General features: G+C 52.3%; 1 protein-coding gene across 1 annotated transcript in view; it reads left to right on the top strand.

The window, feature by feature from the left end:
* CDH22 (cadherin 22) overlaps positions 1-21,615 on the top strand; it is a 136,300-nt gene that overhangs the window by 88,327 nt on the left and 26,358 nt on the right. The window contains exons 5-7 of the mRNA XM_033186609.1: positions 4,946-5,113; positions 8,756-8,949; positions 11,367-11,620. Of these exons, the coding sequence (XP_033042500.1) occupies positions 4,946-5,113; positions 8,756-8,949; positions 11,367-11,620 (616 nt within the window). The remainder of the gene's footprint in view (positions 1-4,945; positions 5,114-8,755; positions 8,950-11,366; positions 11,621-21,615) is intronic.

The following is a 21,615-nucleotide window of genomic DNA, read 5'->3' as shown; positions in this document are numbered from 1 at the left end:
GTGTAGCCCTGGCATTTGTAGTAGGCCCTCAGCAAGACTGTACCGAATGAGTGAATGGATGAAGTCAAAGAGCTGGGAGGCTTCAAGAGCAACTTCATGGACTGATTTGGAATTGTTGTACCCCTAGATCTTCCAGAGGGCAATAGTCTCCACCGTGCTTCTCCCAGCATCAGGAGGAAGAGAGTGGAGTAGAACATAGTAGACAGAAAAATATGTTATCAATTCCTCCCTGCCCTGCACACGGCCTCTTAGTAATGTGACTTTGCCACTGTTCCAGGCAAGAGGTGGAGTCTGTTTCCCCATCCCTTGAACCTGGGTTCACCTGGGACTACTTTGGCCAATAGAATGTGGCAGAAGTAATGTTATGCAAATTCTGACATTAGGCCTTAAGAGACCTCGCAGCTTTCACTTTTACTGTCCTGGAACACAGTCCTGAGACTGCTATGTAAGGAAGCCAGCCTACTGGAGGATGAAAGAACCAATGTGTCCCCACTGACAGCCAAGACCAACTGCCAGACATGTAAATGAGCCATCTTGGACCTTCCAGTCAGCTGCTCCTCCGGTTTAGGCTCAGCTGTGTGAGTGAGCCCAGACAAAATCAGCAGAGGAATGGCCCAGCCAACTGGATTTCTGTATCAGTCATCTAGAGCTATGTTAAAAAAAAAAAAAAAACCCCACCCCCAAAGCATGGTTGCTTAAAGCAACGATAATTTATTATTTGTCACAATTTGGTGTGTCAGCTGGGCAGTTCTTTTGCTGGGGTCACTCATGCAGCAACAGTCAGCTGTCCGGTCGCTGGGAGTGACTTCGCTGGGACAGCTGGTATGACTAGGCCTCCCTCTCCATGTGGCCTTTTATCCTGGGCTTCTTCACAGTACAGTGGTCTCAGGATTCCAAGAGGACAAGCCGCAGCATACAGGGGTTTATCAAACCTCTGCTTTTGTCACACTTGCTGATGTCCTATTGGCCAGCGCACACTTGCTGATGTCCCATTGGCCAGAGTCAATGTGGGAGGGAATGACCCAAGGGCATGGATACCGGAAGGTGTGGTTCACTGGGCACTGTCACCATAGCAACCGACCCTGTTCCCTGGATCCCGAGAACAAGGCCCAGGGGCAGTGTGGCCTCTGGGGACCCAACTCATACACACTCAGAGATGGCACCTGTATCCTACACGCTATAAGGCTTCAGGACCTTTCCAAGTGAGAAGAGTGTCGTGTCCCCAGTTCCTCAGGAGCTGGAAGTGACAGGGACAGCAAAGAGGGCAGCCACATGGAGCCTCTCTCACTCACAGAAGTGGAGCCAGACCCCAGCTCCAACCCCTACTCAGATCTGGGACACTGAGCCTTTGGTGCCCAAGCCCATAGATGCACAGTGACCCCAGATCCTACCATGAATCCTCTACGTTCACTGAGGTCCTGGATGGCAAGTGACCAGCACAAAGCTTAGCACACACACAGCAGGTGCTCAGCTAAAGTCACTCCCTCTCCACCTTTCCACCTGGGACCCCCTGCTCCCTGGCCTGGCAGCTGCTGCACTGTAAGCCTACCTGCCCTCCCCTCCCCACCCCCCACCATCTTTCTTCACCCTTCCTGCGTCTCTTTCTCGGTTTTCTGTATGTCTGCTCCCGCTCTCTTAGTTGTTCTTTGCCCATTTTTTCTTCCCTCCTTTCCTTCTCTTCCTCTTTGTTTCTCTCCAGGTCTCTGTTTCTCTCTTACTGTCTCTTTCTGGGTATCTCTGACTTTCTCTCTGGTTTATCTAATCCCCCCATCTTCTCTTCTCTCTTTTTCTGTCTCTTTCAGCCTCCCTCTCTCTCTGTTCCCCTCCCCTACCTTCCTTTCTTCCCTTCTTCTTTGTCTCTTTCCTCTTGTCTCTCACTAGGTTTCTCCCTGCCTCTCTTTCCCTGGGACTCCTTTTCTTCTCTCTCTCCTCTTCCCTGTCCGTCACCTTCACTCTCTTCCTCCCCTCTGTCTGCCTTCTGTTCTCTCTTTCCAACACCCCAAGGGTGGAGAATATGATAACACCCCACCTTCCCTGTACAGCCCCTGCTGTCCAGGGCTGCAAAGCCTCAGCGTCCTGGCTATGCACTTTCTACACATGTGACCTTCAACAAGGTGCTTAGCCTTTCCGTGCCTCTGTCTCCTCATCTATAAAATGGGTATAATCACAGCACCTTCCACATATGAATATTGAAAGGATTAAATGAGGCAATTCAGCTAAGGTGCTTAGAATAATAATAATAATAATTTTTATTACATGTAATTCTCATGAGATGAAATCCTGTACGAGTGGTTCTCAACCAATCTTGCCCCAGGGTCCATTTGACAATGTCTGGAGACAGTTTTGGAACTAAGGCAACAGTTAGTGCTGCTGGCATTTAGTGGTGGGAGGCCAAGGATGCTACTAAATATCCTACAACGTGCAGGTCACACACACACACACACATACACACACACACTACAGAGAATTATTCTACCCAAAATGTCTGCAGTGCCAAGTTTGAGAAATCCTGTTGTTTAAGTCAGTATGGTGGTTGTCACATTTTACAGATAAGGACACTGAGGTTCAAAGAGGTGAAGGGATTTGCTCAAAATCACATGACCAAAGAAATGGTAGATCTGGAATTTATCCCAAGGCAATCCACTGCCAAGACTCCCCTGTTCCTGGGAAGACCAATGGTGGCAGAGAAGGGGTTAGGAGGGGGTCTACTGAGGCGTTGAGAAGGCCACTGATAAAGGGTTTGTGTGACCCTTGATTAGATAGAATACCCATTCCATATCTGCATGTGATCCCATGAAAGTGGGACCACCCCTTAGGCGCCCCACCTCTGGCTACCCTACCACAGGTACACACAGAAATACACACACAAACACCAGACATACACACACACACTACAGCCTCTCCTTCCGTTCTGTTGCCTGTATGGGAATCTGGGGACTGTTGGGGGACATCAGGTGTTGGAGCTTGGGTTTTATGGGGCGCAGCATGGGGCTGCTGGTGCATGACTCCACCTGGCACACAGGCCCCAGGCACCACCTGTCACCACCTGTGCTCAGCAGGTTGGAGTGGGTGGTGGGAGAGGCTCTGAATGTCTCATCGACTCCCCCGCCCTACCCTTGTCTCTTCTACTGGCAGCGAGACAAGAAGCCCAGTCTTCCCCACAGCAGAATTAATCTTGCGGTCACCCCCACGCCTGCTCCCCTCCCCGCTTCCAATAGCAGCTTGGAAGACTGTCTGGTCAGCAATTAGCTGATGCCTGGACAGAGGATCTAGGGCCTGGAGAGGGTGGGGGTGGGCCTCTAGGGCTGGGGGATAATTTGGTTGTGGGAGGAGGGTGTGAATAATAGTGTGTGACGGTAGCTGTGAGTGTGCACGTGTGTAAGGGACTTTGTATGTGTTCTTATGTCCATACTCTACAAATGTGTGAACTACATTGCGTGTGTGTATACAGGTCAGTGTGACAGCACAGTGAGTGTACATGAGTGTAGACATGAGTCCAGTTCACACCAGCCAAGCTGCTGCTCCATGCCTGGCCCTGGGCTGTGCGTTACTGACACAGACCTGGTTCATGCATAGAATGTCAAGTGGGGAAACTGAGGCCCCAAAAGTGGGATTAGTTGCCCAGGGGACTCACACAATGGCAGGTTCTAGCTTGCAGTCCTCTTTTTAGTAAACCAAATAGTCCATTCTGTTGCTTTTGTGTTGTGTCTGTGTGAGAGACAATGCATGTGCAATGTGTATGAGCAAGTATGTTTGAAATTGTATGTATTTGAGGCCAGGTGCAGTGGCTCACACCTGTAATCCCAGCACTTTGGGAGACTGAGGCAGGCAGATCACTTGAGGCCAGGAGTTCGAGACCTGCTTGGCCAACATGGCAAAACCCTGTCTCTACTAAAAATACAAAAATTAGCCAGTCATAGTGGTGCACGCCTGTAGTCCCAGCTACTCAGGAGGCTGAGGCAGGAGAGTTGCTTGAACCCAGGAAGAGGTTGCAGTGAGCTGAGATCGCATGACTTCATTCTAGCCTGGGCAACAAAGTGAGAGTCTGTTTAAAAAAAAAAAAAAAAAAAAAGGAAAGAAAAAATAAAAAGAAAAAAAAGCATATGTATTTCAGTGTGTGTATGTGTTAAAGTGTGTATGAGAGTGTATGTGTATATGTTAAAGTGTGTCTGTGTGTGTGTGTGTGTGAGGATATGTATTTGAGAGTATGTGTGAGTGTGTGTGGATCATTGAGTGTGTATTTGAGAGTGTATCTGTGTGTTTGTGTGTATGTGAGTATGAGTTATTTATGAGAACACATCTGTATGTCCAGGTGTGAGTATACGTGTTTCTGTATGGATGTGTGAGTGTATCTGAGCCCGTGTGCGTTTCTGCATGGGCAGGTAAGTGTGTGGGTTATCTGTATAGGCCTGTATGTAATTCTGTATGAGTCTGTGTGAGTGTGAGCATGTGACTGGATCTGTAGGGTATATGAGTGTGTGTTTGTGAGTGTTTGTGAGTGTATCTATAGGAGTGTGTATGAGTTTGTGAATGTATCTGCATAAGCCTGTGTGTGTTATTCTGTGTGAGCCTGTGTGAATATATCTGCAGGAGTGTATGTGAGTATATGAGCATGTGTGTGCATCTGTGTGAGCATGTGTGCATGTGTATCTGCATCTGTATGAGCAAGTGTGTGAGTCTATCTGTGTGACCGTGTGTGTGAGCATGTGTGAGTATATCTGTGTGGGCATGTGTATCTGTATCTGTATGAGCGTGTGTGAGTGTGTGGAAGCTGCTGAACCCTGTCCCACATGGTGGCCACATAGATGTCCTTGTGTGGCCCACTCTCCTCCTGAACTTGAATTTCCCCAGGAGTCACGGGGTCTGAATCCCACCTGTACAGGGGTCTCTACATCAGTGGGCAGCTGGTGTGGGGCATCCTGGCCTCTCTCTCACTCACTCACAGGTGTAATCCGGACGGCTGTGCCTGACCTTGACCGCGAGAGCCAGGAGCGCTACGAGGTGGTGATCCAGGCCACAGACATGGCGGGTCAGCTGGGTGGCCTCTCGGGCTCCACTACCGTCACCATCGTAGTCACCGACGTCAATGACAACCCACCCCGTTTCCCGCAGAGTGAGTGAGGCCTTCCCGGAGGAAGGAGCGTCTGTGTGTCTGTCTGTTAGCCCATCCAAGCCAACTGCCAACCCCAGCTTCCCTTTAGACTTCCCACCAAAAGAAGGGCTTCCCCCTGTCTGTCTGTCTGTCTGTCCTCCCAAGCCACCAGCTATCCCCCAGCCCTCCTCCAACCATGCCTCCTACCAAGGAAGACCCTGGGGCTGGTCGATGCCCCACAGAGCCAAGTAACATGCCATCACCTTCCCAGACCTCCTCGTGCTTCCAGCAGAGGGGGAGCCCCACCCATCCACCCTTCTGTCCATCCTCCAACCCCTCACTGGCCCCTGCCCACTCCCCTAGCCACTTGTTGGACAATCCCATGCCGCTGACCTAGGCTTGCAAAGGGAAGGTATTGGGGAGAAAGGGGATCTAGGCAAAGGCAGCTCAGCCCCCAGACAGATGGAGGTTGTGCAGAGAAAAACTAAGTCTGAGTGACAGGCATTTCCCTCCTCCTCTGAGCCTGGGTAGCGGGACTCTGTGCTTCCGAATTAGTAGGCCTTTCCACCCCCTGCCTCTGATGGCACAGCGGGGATTGGAGGATGTCTCCGGCCCAGCCTCCCAGCTCCCTATCAGCCCAGCCAGCCCCTCTGTCCCAGGCTCAGGCCGAGAGCCACGACAGGGAAGCCACCAAAGCTGGCAGAGACTAAATGCCGCAGGGAGCTGGGCTGATTCCTATCGGGTGAGTCATTACTTAAGGTCTGCTGCTCTCACATTAGGCCCCGCCACAGGGGACTGACCCCCCGAGAGATAAGGGAATCCAATCCCTTAGCTGAGAGCGCAGCATCAGTGCGGCCTACAGCCTCAGCTCAGACAGAGAGCGGAGTGGGCTGAGCTCACCAACTGGCTTCCCGGTGCCAGGGAGCCTGGCATGGAAGCCATCCCACTGCCCAATCTCCCAGCCCAGCCCCAGACCCTGAAGGCCCATGCAGACAGGTGGGATGGGTGGGACGCACCCCCACCCAGTCTTCTGCCCGTTTGTGCCAGGCTTTGAATGAACTCTGAGCTGGAAGGGGTGGGGCAGAGCAGAGAGGAGGAGGCCAGGGTCCCCAGAGGTTTGCTTTCCTGCTCATCCTTCCTTTCCTCCTTCCTTTCTTTTTCTTTCTGTCTTTCTTATCACGAACTATGGCACACAAAAAGAACATAAAATATAAATGTTCAGTTCAACAAATAATTATAAAGCAGACACTCCTGTGACCACCAGCCAGGATCCCAGAAGCCCTAATATGCCCTTTCCTGATCATAGCCTCTTCCCCAACTCCTCCCTCCAGTTACCCACCACCTGCTTTTGTGATGGTCATCTTTTGAGTCTGTTCGTCTACGTAGGCATCACCAGACAGAAGTCTAATTTCATCCATTTTTGAATCTTATGTAAATGGGATGAATCATACAATACGAATTGTTTTTGTCTTGCTTTTTACCTCTCAAAATTATGTTTATGAACTTATGTTGCTGGTAGCTATAATTTATTCATTTTCTTTGCTGTATAGTATTCCATAATTGTCTATTCTGGTGGTGGTGGACGCAGGCATTATTTCCAGTTTGGGGCTATGGGGAGGGAGACTGCTTTGAACCTTGTTGCCCCAGGTCTCCAGGTGCCCATTTGCACTTGTTCTCTATGGATATAGAGGAGTAAAATTGCTGGGTCATGGGATGTACTCATCTTCAACTTTACCAAATAAAGCCAAACTCTTTTCCCCCATGAGGAAACGCACATGTCCATTGTACCACATCCTCACTGACTCTTGGTACTGTCACGTTCTTTGATTTGTGTTAATCTGGTGGGTGTCTACTGGTAACTCATGCTGGTTTTCATTCATACACTCACTAGTCCCTCACACATTTCATTTATGCGACAGCCTGGCATTCTGCCAGGCACTGGGAATGCCTGATGAATAAGAGATGTGGTCCCTTTCTTCCAAGAGCTCATACCCGAGAGACAGAATAAACAGAAAATGAGAGTAAAAAAGCAGTAATTCTAACAATGGGATAAGCTTGGCGGCCAAGGGAGCACAGGAGCAGAGCCTGGAGGTCTGGGAGGGTTCCCTGGAGGAGGTAACATTCGGTGAGACTAGAAGGCAGAGCGGGAATTGGGAAGGCAAAGGCAGAGAGGAGGACAGGGAGAGGGGATGCCTGGAGGTGAGAAAGAGTGAGTCAGAGTTGCAGAATCACAAGAACTTCAGCAAGGCTGGAGCTAGAGACGGAGTGGGGATTGGAGGATGAAGCTGGATAAGCCAGCAGGGGCCAGGCAGCGTTTTGTACGGCAGGCCAAGGGGCTTGCATAACTCCATCCCAAGGGCAATGGGGAGCTATAGAATGGATTAAAGCAGGGGAGTGGCATGTTCAGCTTGTGTTTCAGAAAGTGTCCCACCTCGGCTGCTGTATGAGGATGAATCAGAGGCAGCCACTCCATGCAAGGGTTACCAAGACCTACGGAGCCCCCAAGAGACACATCCCCACAGTCCCTGCTTCAGCTAGGCTGGCCCATCACTTAGCAAGTCATCCTCCCCTCGACCTCAGCTCTGGCTGGAGAGCAGGCAGCAGCCTCCATCCCATCTGATCTCATTCCTTCTGGTTTCCCCTCTGCTCCTCCCCTCCAGCCACACGGCCATCTTGCCATTCTTCCAACATGCCAGGCACAGCACCCACCTCAGGGCCTTTGCACCTGCTGCTCCCTCTGTCTAGAAAGCTCTTTCCCAAATATCTGCTTGGCTCGCTCCCTCCCCTCCTTCTGACTTTTGCAGAAATGTCATCTTCTCTGAGAGGCCTTTCTCTATCAGCCTATTTAAAACTGCGTGACACCCTCATCAGCACTCCTGCACCTTCCCTGCTTTCTCTCTCTCCTAAGTACCTATCACCGTTGGACATACCGTATGTTTCACTGATGTGATTGTTTAGTGTCTTTCCCTTTCTATTAAGAGGAAAGCAACATGAGAGCTGAAATTTTGGTCCATTTTATTTGCTGCTGTAACCATAGTCCCTAGAACTGCATGATGTCTGGGGACATCATAGGTGCTCAATGTATACGTTGAAACGAAGGAGTAACTACTGTTAACATCAACAGCAAAATCAGTATGAAGCCCCACCATTTTAACACAATTTATTCTATTTCTTGAGTAGCTACCAAGTGCCATGCACTGCACTAAGCATGTTACAGGCGTCATCATCTAAGTTAGTTGTCATAACCACACAGCTGTTAGGAAGGCACCATCATTATTTATTTCCATTTTACAGATGAGGAAACTGAGGCTCAAGGTTACACAGCTAGGACTGACTCCAGAGCCTTAGCCTTTATCACTGTGCTCCTCTGTCCCTGTCACTGGCTAGGTAGGGAAACTGAGGCCCAAAGAACTGCAGGCATTTTCCCAAATCAACCAGTGAATAAAACCAAAGGTCAGAATTAAAAACCTCCCTTTGCACTGCCACCCAAACTCCTGCAGGGGACATGCCTCACCCAGCCCACATTTTGGCCAAGCTGAGAGCCCCTTTCAAGCACTGTCCTCCATAGAGGCTCACCTGGGCCCCCTTGTCCCCTCCCCCGCCGCTGGCAGAGGCTGGGGTAGGGGCTGCCTTCATCCCTGCTCATAGCCGTGTCCCCCACAGAGATGTACCAGTTCAGCATCCAGGAGTCAGCCCCCATCGGAACGGCCGTGGGACGTGTGAAGGCTGAGGACTCAGACGTGGGAGAGAACACGGACATGACTTACCACCTTAAGGAGGAGAGCGGCAGCGGCGGCGATGTGTTCAAGGTCACCACAGACAGCGACACTCAGGAGGCCATCATCGTAGTGCAGAAGGTGCAGCTGCCTCAGGAGGGATGCGGGAGGCAGACCTCAGGGGTGGGAGGATCAGGGAGGCCTCTGGGCAGCCAAATACACCCATCTCACGCCACTCAATGGATTAGTTCTCTCTAGAGGCCCAGGACCAACCTGGAAAAACACTGATGGTATCATTCCCCTTTTGCAAACCAGGCATAGAGAGGTGAAGTGACCTGTCTGAGGTTGCACAGCTGGTTGTCAGAGCCGGGGTTCAATCCAGATGGGAATCCACACCCTCAAACACTCTGACGTGTGCTTCACATCCTTGCCAGGCTCTTCACACTCCTCATTCCCTTTAATCTCATGTTTCCCTCTGAATCTGAGGTCACTATCCTCATTTTTACAACTAAGAAAATAGAGGCTCAGAGAGCTAAAGGGGCTTGCCCAAGGTGACACCTGTAAGGTACATAGTAGAGATTTGAACCCAGGTCTGGTGACTCCAAAGCTCTTTCCTTCCTGAGTCTAACAGCCTTCCTTGCCCACTGGCTGGCCCAGGAACCAGAAACTAAAACTGCAAACTCAGCAATCCCTAGGGAGGTCAAATAAAGAGGCAAAAATCCGTCTTCCAGGACTTGGTCAGGGGCTTGGCAACTCAGGGCTGCAAAGTCCATTAAGAGCACCCACTCCGACCCCACTCTCCCATGGGAGGTCTAAGTCCCCTGCACTAGCCCAAAAGTGGTCATAGGCCTTTGTTTGTATATCTCCAGGGACAGAATGTTCACTTTCTGCCACTGTCCAGCTCTTCTTCCTCCCATTCAGCCGGCATCAGTCTCCTTAAATCTGTGCCTATCAGCCTGAGCTCTGCCTTCCAGGACCTCCAGAAATATCTGCCCTCAACAGTCCTTCTTTCACTCAGCAAGCACATAATGACCCACTCTTTACCTGGCATTGAGGGCTTGAGGATAGAGAAAACGCCCAGTTCCTTCAACTCCCTCTCAGAGGATAATAATATAATAGCTACTACTTGTGATAACGTGCTTGCCACGTGCCAGGTGCCCTTCAACTACTTTCTGCATATTAACTCATTTGATCCCTTCATCAACCCTCTGAGATACTGCTATCGTTCATTTTATAGATGAGAAACTGAGGCCCCGAGAAGTTCGATAACTTTCCCAAGGCCACACATCTAGCATCGTTCAGTAGGGATACAGGCCCAGGGGGTCAGCTCTAGAATCTCCCTTTTTTAAGCACTGGTGATTTTCAGTCTTTTGATCTCCGTTTGTCCTTAACTGTTAGATAAGCCATTTTACAGATGGAGAATTAGAGGCCCAGAGAAACCCAGCTTCACAGAGCGGCAGAATCAGGCTTCAAACTTAGCCTGGGGACTCCAGCATAGCATTTGCTCTCATCCCCTGGGCTGCTTAATCTCCCCCACCCCCAGCTCTTAGGCCCCCTCCCGCTGCCTGCTCCATCAGTGGCGCCTAGGGTGTCTCTGCGGAGTCAGTGATGGCTCAGGGAGCAGACTGATGGCCTGGCTCCAGAGTCCATCGCTCACTCCTAGGCCAGGCCACCGCCTGCCTCTCTGCATCCTGATTTCCCAGGCAACAGGCTGGAGGCAGGACATGGATGTTTTTGCTGCTGGAGAAGTTGGGGGTGGGGGATTCTGAGAGCAATGAGTGGGCCCCATACACAGGGCAGGCACCTGCTGTGGGTCTCCTGGAAGGTCACTCTTGCCAATCAGATCGCTCCCCCACCATGCAACTGAGGTCCCTGCAGCTCCACCATGGCTATTTCTCTTTGCTATAGGCAGTGTCTGTAGAAGGCCAGAGCTAACACACAGCCACGGAGCTCATTCATCAGAGGGTCACCCATTAGCACCCCCCGATAAGAAGCACAGGCTCAGCATGGATTTAACCAGATCTCAGAGGAAAGCTCTAAGGCAGCCCGGCTTATCGGGCTCAACTCACATTAGTTGCTAACTCCCGCATACCAGGGAATCCTGGCTCTGCTAGTGACTCACTGCTCAGTAACTCGGGCAAGTTACTGAGCCTTTCTGGGCCTGGATTTCCTCATGTGTAAAATCCGATCATAAGAATACAAGCCTCTTAGGGTTGATAACAAGTTGAGTTAATATATTTAAAGCACTGGCACACAGTAGGTGCTTTGTGTTGGTGAAATAAACTAATGAAATATGCCAACACTGCGCTCCGGAAGGCAGGAAGTTTGGGTGCTCAGCGCGGTAGCCTGGAGTGGCTGCGTCCCGAGGCAAGACTGTCCTCGAGGAGCCTCAGTTTCTCCACCTGTAACCCACCGAGTGGGTCTGGGTCAGTTCTGCAATGCAGCCCAAACATCCCTGCCGCCCCTGCTGAGACAACGTGTGACCTTGGCCTCCCTCGTGAAGGCCTCAGTGTCCACCAGACCCCAGCCACTAACCGGCCCTCTGCTCCCTCCCCCAGCGCCTGGACTTCGAATCTCAGCCCGTGCACACCGTGATCCTGGAGGCCCTCAACAAGTTCGTGGACCCCCGCTTCGCCGACCTGGGCACGTTCCGCGACCAGGCGATCGTGCGCGTGGCCGTGACCGACGTGGACGAGCCCCCCGAGTTCCGGCCACCCTCCCGCCTCCTGGAGGTGCAGGAGGACGCGCAGGTGGGCTCCCTGGTCGGCGTGGTGACGGCGCGGGACCCCGACGCCGCCAACCGGCCCGTCCGGTGAGACCCCCGCCCGGGGCCGACGCCTGCTGCCTGCTATCCCGCCATCGCCCCCGCAGACAGACTGCGGGCAGAGGGGGGGAGGGCCAAAGGAGGGGGCTGCGTGGGGGAGGGAGGCGCGGAGAGAGGCGCACAGGGATGGAGAGAAACAGGCACGGAGCGAAAGGGCCAAGGAAGCAGATGTGAGAACAGTCAATGAGAGAGGCAGGGGAGCCAGGCCAATGAGGCAGAGAACGAGGAGGGACAGACAGAGGCGGGCACTGCACTGGCGGGACTGGCTGCAGCCACACTGCTCCCTGGTCTCTCGACTGGGCCATCCCTGTGCCCAGGACTCCCCCAGTCTTCTCCCTGCACCCCACTTGCCTCTCATCATCTCCCTTGGTGTTCTACTAGACACCTCAAACTTAAGTTCAGAACTGGGTTCCTGGTCTCTCCACCAAAATAAATAAAAAACCCAAACACCAGTTTGCCTGCCATCATCTCCATCTTGGGAATGACAGCTCTATCTTTCCAGTTGTTCAGGTCAAAAATGTTGGAGACATCCTTGCCTCCTCTCATTCTCTCATGCCTCCCTTCAATCCATTAGCGAATTCTGCTGTCTCTACCTTAAAAATTGATCCAGAATCTGACCACTTCTCACCACCTCTGCTGCTACCGCCTCGGTCCAGGCCACCATTTCTCTCGCCTGGAGTATTGCAGTTGCCTCCTCGCTGGTGTCCCTGATTCTGTCCTCACCCCTCTTTAACCTAGAATTGTTGCAGGAGCCAGCCTGATCCTGCTCAAAGGCAAGCCAGAGCCTGGCCCTGCTCTGCCCAAGCCCTCCAAAGACACCTACTAGGCTCAGAATAAAAGCCTAAGCCCTGACAATGACAGCTCTGGCCTCCCTGAACCTCTCAGACCACACCTCCCACTCCTTTCCAGTCCACTCTGTTGCAGCCACACTGGCCCCCTCACAGCCTTGCAAACACACCAAGCTCACCTGCACTCTGGGCCTGTGCTACAGCGGATCCCTCGGCCTAGAATGTTCTCGCCCTAATAGCCCCCATAGTTTGCTCTCTCACTTCCTCCAGGTCTTTGCTCAAAAGTCATCTTCTCAGTGAGACCTTCTCTGACCGCTCTTCCTAAAATTTCAACTCCACCCCAACCCCTAGCCCTGATACTTCCTGTCCCCTGTCTTCCTCTGCTGCTTCCTTACTACCTTTCATCATCATCTGACACGCTGCTTTTCTGATTACCTTGTTTGTCTCTCCTACTGAAAGGTAAGCTGTCTGAGGGTAGGGATTTACGTCTATTTGTTCACTGCTGTACCCGCAGGGCCTAGCCCAGGCCTCAGTACTCAGTGGATACGTGCAGAATATGTGATGAATTAATGATACGTAAAAATAGAGGCCAGGCGTGGTGGCTCATGCCTGTAATCTCAGCACTTTGGGAGGCTGAGGTGGGCCGATCACACGAGGTCAGGAGTTTGAGACCAGCCTGACCAACACGGTGAAACCCCGTCTCTACTAAAAATACAAAATTAGCAGGGTGTGGTAGCGCACACCTATAGTCCCAGCTACTCTGGAGGCTGAGGCAGGAGAATCGCTTGAACCCGGAGGCAGAGGTTGCAGTGAGCCAAGATTGTGCCATTGCACTCCAGCCTGGGCGACAAGAGCAAAACTCCGTCTCAAAATAAATTAATCAATTAATTAATTAAAATAAACTAAAAAATAAAACTAATGACTGAGAAAAGAGGCAGAAAAACAGACTCACAGAGATGTAGAGAGACCAACAATGAGAGGAAGAGACTAGAGAGAAAGAAGAGCCCATAAAAAGAGGACAAGAGGGACTGACCCGGCAATATGTAAATAGAGAAGGGCACCTTGGAGAGGAAGCCGGAAAAGGGAAGAAATAGACACAGACACAGGCAAGACAGAGGCGGAGCTGGGATGGGGCAGCTTGGGTCCCTGGAAGGGTCTTGAAGCTGCAGGTGATGGGGAGTCGCTGACAGTAGCCTAGGTTGGAAGATGTTCAGATAGGAGGGAGGAAAGGCTGTAGAAGAAACTGATCCAGAGGAGGTTAGGGGCTGGGGGGATGGCCAGTGTGACAGGGATGGGAAGGAGGCATTGGGGCTCCCTGACTCATTCCCAAAACCCCTGTACCTAGTCAGTGAGTAACCCCTGAGCTGACTATGAGCCTAGCCCTGTGCTGGGCATTGAGGAGAGGAGGAGGGAAAGTTTATTTGAGGACTTCTGCATTGTGCAACTCCAGAGGGCAACATCCCCATCATTGTCTGTCTGAATGGTGCTATCAGGATTGTGCAGTGCACAGCCCATGCAACCTTACATGGCAGCCCTAGGTGAGACACACAGATGCTATCCCGCTTAACTGTTCATGGACTCTCAGACTGGGAGATAGCCCCAGGGGTCTGGGAAGACTTCTGAAGGAGGCAGGAATTGACCTGAGCTAGGTATCTGGGTACGGTGTAAATATGAGGAGAGGCACATTCCAGACAGAGGAACAGCTTGTGCAGAGATATACAGGCAGAGGAGTGGTAGGTGTGCCTAGAGAAGAGCAGACCTTGATCGTTATAGGGGGCTGGGGGAGATGAGGCACAAAAGTGAAGTCTAACAGGGCCTCAGAGGCAGGCCGAGGAGCTCAGACTCTGTCCTGAAGCCAAGAATGCCCACGCTGCTTTCACTACACTCACTGCCAATGCCATCCTGCCACTGCCTCTGAACTCCTCTACTTCCTTCCACCTGGGCTGGTGGCACAGTCTGTGAACATCCCCCTTGGCCTCTGGCCTGGGCCCAGACTTCTCCAGGAAGGGCATTTTCACCCCCGTTTGTCAGGGAGCTGAGGCCCAGGGAGGGGAGGAGGATTCTGCAGGCTTTCCCAGAGAGGTAAGAACACGGAGCGGGAGGCGAGTCCTTGGCCCCAGGTCAGTCCTCCCATCTGCCAGCTCCCCTCCTCTCCAATTCCACTCTCCACACCCCCTCTCAGTCCTCTCCCTCCTCCCTGCTTTGGCTCCCTTCCCTCCTGCTCTTATCTGCACCGAAAGGGCCAACTTTGAAACCTGCTTCTCACCTTCTTTCATCTCTCTTTGCTGGCCCCTTCCCTGGGGCTCCTCAGATGTGGAGGCAGTGAGGAGCTTGAGACTGGTCCAATTTAACACCACAAACATTTACCCAGCTCCTCCTCCGTGCCAGGCCCTGAGCCAGGCCTGGGGACACCAATATGACTCAACCAAGGACAGAACCGGGGTGGAGCTTCCAGACTGTAGGGTACAAAAATGGAAACGGGAGGCCAGTGAGGGACTATGGGAGACAGAGAAGGGGTCCTCGCAGGCCATGTGTGCTGCCAGAGCCCAGCTTGCTCTAAGGGTTCCATTCTGGCAGCACCTGCGTTCTCAGGGTCACAGGCTCAGGCAGCAACTCGGCATTGAGTTACGCCCGGCACTGTTCTGTGCAGTGAGGAAGCAGAGATGATAAAACAGGATCCCTGCCCACATGGAGTTTGCCTTCTCCTGCAGGAAGACAGACAGCAAGTGGTTAAATGGAATAATTGCTGAAAGCACTATGAAGAAAATAGAGTGATAGGATAAGGAGGGATTGGGACCACAGAGGGCCACTTTGAATTGAGTGGTCAGGGATGTGCCACATGAGCTGAGATCAGAATGATGGGGCGTCATCCATGCAAAAATGTGAGAGAAATCATTCCAGGTAGAGGGAACAGCAAGTAGAATGGCCCTGAGGCAGGAACAAGCTTGGTGCGTCCCTGGAAATGAAGACATGAAGTGGCATCCTGGGAGACTCTGCCTAGCATGGTTTGCAGGACACAATGAGTGCCTGGAAATTACAGGAAAGCAGACGGTACAGAGAGATTTTTCTGAGCCTTTGCACTGGAGATAGTAGAAGGTGCCTCATGTTACTTCACTCCCCTTCAGAGGGTATTGTACTCATTTGACAGATGAAGAAACTGAGAGTCAGAGAGGGAAAATGACTTCCCAAGGCCACCCAGCTCAAAAGGGGAAGCACCAAGGTTTGACCCATGTCTGACCACTTCCTGAATCCAGCCTTTTGCCATTTCACTCCTGCTTCTTACTCTCCTTGTGGTTACTGCAGTTCCTAAACTTGTGCAGTGCTCTCCACTGTGCACTGGCCACAGAGATGATGGCCTCAGACATGGGCCAATGGGAAGGCTGGGCCTGTGTGAACGAATCCAGTGACAGGTCCAGGTACACGTGGGCTTGGGCTGAGGCAGGGGCTTCAGGAGCTCCAAGGAGGGGTGAGTATTTATGCACCAGGAAGGGGAGTGACAGAGGTTTGCCCCAAGAGGCCCCTGCAGGGGGACGAAGGGGACAAGGCTTGGAATGGGGAGAGTGTGCCCCAGGTTGGAGTGATGGGGAGGGGAGGTGGCAGGGACAGAATCATGAAGCCAGGAGGTTAAGTTTGGGAGCAGGGAGACCAGCTGGACAAGCTCATGATAGGGCCAAGAGGGCACTTGGAGATAGGCTGCGAAGGACCTTGAATGCCACATGAAGAAGTGGGACTTTATCGTGTAGGCAGTGGGAAGCCTTAGAAGGCTTTAGAAGGAGGGAGAAAAGTGCTCAGATGGGCCCACCTCTCAATTAGGCAGGTTTGCAGACAGACCGACCATTTATCAGCCCAGCCATGTTCCCACCTAGCCCCATCGTGAGTTTCCTTTGAACATCAGAAACAGCTAGTCCACACTACAGCAGAGGAAGCGAACACTTCATTTCTCCAGCCAGCACTCTGCAGTGTGGTGCAGCAGAAAGTGCAAGGGCTTTGGAATCAGAGGAGATCTGGGTTCAAATCCCAGCTCAGTTGTGGAGTCTTGTGCAAGTCAATGCACCTCCTCTGAGCCTTGGTTTCCCCATCTCTAAAATAGGCATCATACCTCATTCATAGGTATCAAATGTCTACCACATACCAAGTTCTGTGCCCGGTGCTCTCAGGGTTGGAAGAAAGATTAAGTGCTTAGATATAGCAGGCCCTCAGGAAATGGTCATTACCATTTTTCTTGGTAGTCTGCACACCTGTTTTTTCCCTTTCATTCTGCAACCAGTATTAACCACATATAATTTTCCAGGCATCATGTGTGGGCTTTTCAGTATATGCCTAAAGGGAGTAGGGGAAAACAGTCACAGATAGGGTAGAGTGAGCAGAAAGGAATCCCTTGGTTGGGACAGTGGAGCAGGAGGCAGGTTGCTTTGTTTTGGAAGAGGCTCCCCCACTACACTCTGACACACACACACACACACACACACAAGCAGCTTGGGTGGCAGCTGCATCATTCAGTCGGCTGCATGTATGTTCATGTGCCCACACACAGGCACACCAGAAAGCCTGTATGTGCATAAGCCTGCAGCTTTCTCTATTTATTATGCCTGCATGCATTATATATGCACATGTTTATGTAGAGGAAAACCACATGTGTATCCCCAGCCAGGAAGCAGCACCCTCCCCATTTTCTCCACCCTAACCTTGACAACAGCAGCATTTTGTGCTGTTGCTAACACATGGAAATGCCAGCAGGTGTACCTGGCTGGCTCCTTAAGAGGATGCTCTTAGATGTCTGGCTCTGAACAGACATGGGAGCTTGGCTCTGCCACTAACTAGCCCTGTGTGACCTAGGGCAAGATACCTGGCTGCTTCTCCAAGCCTCAGTTTCCTCTTCTGTAAAATGAGAGTGATGACAGTATCTGAAAGGATTCAAAGAGCTCATGACACAAAGTCTTGCTCAACAAATAAAAGTAAGAGCTAATCTGTACACCAAGAACCATCTTAATTGATTTATTGGTAGTCACTTGTCCAAACCTCACAACCAGCCTGTGAGGTAGGTATTACTATCCCCCTTTTTTTTTTTTTTCTTTTTTGAGACAGAGTCTCACACTCTCACCCGGGCCGGAGTGCAGTGCCATGATCTTGGCTCACTGCAATCTCCGCCTCCCGGGTTCACGCGGTTCTCCTGCCTCAGTCTCATGAGTAGCTGGGATTACAGGCGTGTGCCACCACATCCAGCTAATTTTTTGTATTTTTAGTAGAGACAGGGTTTCACTATGTTGGCCAGGCTGGCCTCAAACTCCTGACCTCGTGATCCTCCCGCCTCAGCCTCCCAAAGTGCTGGGATTACAGGTGTGAGCCATCATGCCTGGCCTACTATCTCCATTTTTAAGAGGAGGGAACTGAAGAACAGAGAGATTAGGTGACTTGCCCAAGGTCACACAGCTAGGTTTCAAACCTAGGCAGATGGGCATTAGATCTGCACCCCTAAGCACCATTCCCAGGCCTCCCTTGCACATGTGGGTGTACACACACACACGAGCTGCCACAAACTCATAGTCTCTCCCTGTTCCTCCAGCCTCACCTGTTGTAGTTCCCCTTGCTGCCCTTCAGGTTGTTGTCACCAAATGAGAAGTAGGACTGCAAAATTAAGAACCTTCTAGACCCACAGCTGTCTCCTGTCCTTCTCAGGCTACTGTGTCCCTACATGGTACCTCCCCGCCCCCAGGTATGCAAGCCACACACTGGGTTGGGGGGGACTCCTGTGTACTCCCCACCAGACATCTCTGAATAATAATTAGAGTGACAATAGTTCCCATTCATGGAGTAATTTTCCTGGAACTCAGCTAGGCACCTTACATGCGTTTCATTCTCCCGACAACTTACAAAGTAGGATTATCATCTCTATTTTGCTAGGAATTAAAGATGGAAGTGACTTGCCTGGGGGCAACGCAGACCTGGATCCAGATCCGGGGCTGAGCTGCTGCCTCTTGAGCTGCTGCTCAAATATAATGCACAATCTCACACACACAGGAACACCACTCACATATTGACGCCACACAAAACACACACTGTCCAGCCACAACACAGACCAAACACACGACCCATGCGAGCACTACACATGAGCTGCACAAGCTTCGCCCCCACCCCACCCCTCCACCCCTACCTTTGCCAGGCCACAGTCCCTGCCACACAGTGCTTCCTCCCACCCCTCACTGCTTCCCTCCCTCCCACTCACTCTCTGGCTCCCTGAGCTGGAACAAAAACACCTGGGCTCAGCCAGCCGCACTGACCCCCCAGCCCCAAGTCTTTAGCTGGCTAATGGCGGGTGCCCGCTGCCCCCGCCCTATGGCCTTGGGAACAGCTGCCTCCACTTAGATTCCAGCCCCTCCCTTCCCCTCGAGGAAAGAACAAAAGAGAAAAACAGGGAAAAGGAGAAGGAGGAAGAGGAGGAGGAGAAGCAGCAGCAGCATCGAGGGAGGAGAGAGGAGAGAGCTGTGAGCCAAGAAGGGAGGAGAAACAAGAAGGCAGTTGGCATTCTCCCATCAAGCCGGCCTCTCGCCCAGCCCTGACAAGGGATCAGGAGCCGAGGCTGTGTCATGTCTCTGGTCCTCTCCCGGCCTCTATCCTCCCACCTGTAGAATGGGAGGAGGTCGCCAAGGTTCTTTCCAGCTGAGCTGATGCTCAAGAGCCTCCTTCAACCTCCTTTGGACTCAGATATCTGACAGGGCCAGGCTGGGGCAAAGGTGACCTGAAGCTTCATGCATCCAGGCTTTGGCTGGTTCAACTTTGGATGGACTGTCAGTCAGGCTAAAAAGAACTCTGGGAGGGAATCCCCGATCTGGTTTCAACTTTCAGTTCTGTGACAGAGTCGCTGTGTACCCTTGAGCAGGGCATCGGCATCACTCGCTCATGTCACCTTTGTGTAAATAAGAAACAGGCCCCCCTTTGATACTTCCTGGTCTAGGACACGTGGCTGGGCAAGCAGAAGGCTCGCTGGAATTCATCCCCGCTTCCCTGGAATTCATCCCCACTTCCCCACTTCGGCCTGGTATCTTTGTGCATGACACAACCTGCACAACCTTACTTGGTAGCTCTAAGCTTGGCAAGTTTCCTCTCTGGACCTCAGTGTCTTCATCTGTAAAATGGAGACCACATCAGCCTCATAAGAGGCCTGGCAGAGACCTCTTCTATCTCACTTGCCACTTTATCCCCAGAGTCTAGCACAGACCAGCACAGAGAAGGCACTCAATTAGTGTTTAGGGCATAAACGAATGAATGGAGGGATGGTCGGGGAGAAGCAGGCTCCAAACTGTTAAGTGCATGCTAGGGAGGAATTATAATCATGGGTCTGAACCTCCCCATGTACTTTCACCCAGGCCAATGGGACTCAAGGTGACCAGGGGCAAGAAGAATAGGGGTTTAGCAGCTTAGGAACAGGATGGAGCATTAAATTGGGGATTCAGGAGATTGGCTTATAATGCCCACTACACCCACAGGCACAGCCCTTTACAGTTTGCCATAGGCATTCACCTCCAGGACAGTAAACATGAAAAGCATAAGGGCTGTCCTGTATGCCCCACCCCTCCCCTAACACCACAATGTGAGGTGAGTAGGAGTCATCCCCTTTTTCAGGTGAGCAAACAGAAGCCAAGGAGTGACTTGCCCAAGGTTATACAGATAGAATCAGTGGCAGAGGATTCAAACCCAGCTCTGACTGCTTTCAGAGCCACGAAGTTCCACTGGGTGTCAATAGCCCCATTTCAGAGATGGGGTAGTTGAGGCCCAGAGAGGTTTGGCAGTGCAGCCAAGGTCTCACTGACGGGTCATCTCGGGGCTCTGGGCCCCCAGCAGGCAATGCTTCTGGGGTCCTCCCCTCCCCACTCTGGAGACTACAAAAAGGCCCCTTTCCTCCTGCCTGTGGGAGGGGCCGGGTGGCTGCGCAGGCCCCCCTCCTTACCAGCTGCTTTGTCCTGGCGCACAATGAGCGCTCGCTTGGCATTCGAGGCCTTTGTCCGCGCGCAGCCTCGCGGCGCCCCCATCAGCCTTATCAGCATGGGGCAGCGGCGGCCGGAGCTGGCGGGGCCTCTTTGGGCCGCCGCTGCCCGAGACATGTGTTGGACACGGGCCTTTAAGGCCTGGAGCCGCCACACAAAGGCCCAGGAAGAAGGCGGAACAAAGGGCTTTTTCACGCGGCAACTGAAAAGCTGCAGATTAGCTCGCGCGTGCTGCGCAGGCGAGAGGAGCCGGCGGCCGTGTCCACAGGCCCCCTCCCACGGCACTCGCCCAGCGCGTGTCCCTGGGCGTGTCCATGCCGCGGCCTCCCGAGAAGCCCCCTGATGCCACAACTGACACCCTCTCCCCTGCTCAAAATTTCCGGTTGGCTCCTCAGTACACGCCAACTGCGTGCTGTACCGGTGTGTTCTGGTGCCTAACTCTTCCGGCTACCCGGTTCGAGCCATTTTGCAGTGTTTGCCATTTCTGGGATAACGCTCAGCCGCAGCGCCTTTGCACCTTCTGTTTCCCCTGCCCAGAATGCCACCCCCACTCTCCGTCTCTGCCTTCAAGCTCAATTCTAGGGGCACCTCTTAGGGAAAGATAAGAATTGACCGGATGCAGTGGTTCACGCCTGTAACCCAACACTTTGGGAGGCCGAGGCGAGCCAATCACTTGACCTCAGGAGTTCGAGACCAGCGTAGGCAACATAGCGAAACCCTGCCTCTGAACAACAACAACAAAAAATCGCCATGCGTGGTGGCATGCATCTGCAGTCCCAGCTACTCGGGAGGCTCAGTGAGTCAGGAGGATGGCTTGAGCCCAGGAGATCGAGGCCGCAGTGAGCCAGGATGGCGCCATTGCACTCCAGCTTGGGTAACAGAGTGAGACCCTGGCTAAAGAAAGAAAGAAAAAGGACCGGGCGCAGTGGCTCATGCCTGTAATCCTGGCGCCTTGGGAGGCCGAGGTGGGCGGATCACGAGGTCAGGAGATCGAGACCATTCTGGCTAACACAGTGAAACCCCATCTCTACTAAAAATACAAAAAATTAGCTGGGCGAGGTGGCGGCGCCTGTAGTCCCAGCTTCTCGGGAGGCTGAGGCAGGAGAATGGCATGAACCCGGGAGTCGGAGCTTGCAGTGAGCCGAGGTCGCGCCACTGCACTCCAGCCTGGGTGACAGAGCGATACTCCGTCTCAAATAAAATAAAATAAGGA

The sequence above is a fragment of the Trachypithecus francoisi genome, unplaced genomic scaffold, assembly GCF_009764315.1.
Source record: "Trachypithecus francoisi isolate TF-2019V2 unplaced genomic scaffold, Tfra_2.0 Lachesis_group21, whole genome shotgun sequence".
In the NCBI taxonomy this organism is placed as follows: domain Eukaryota; kingdom Metazoa; phylum Chordata; class Mammalia; order Primates; family Cercopithecidae; genus Trachypithecus; species Trachypithecus francoisi.
Note: the sequence above shows the minus strand (reverse complement) of the source record. Positions and strands in the feature narration are given on the sequence as shown.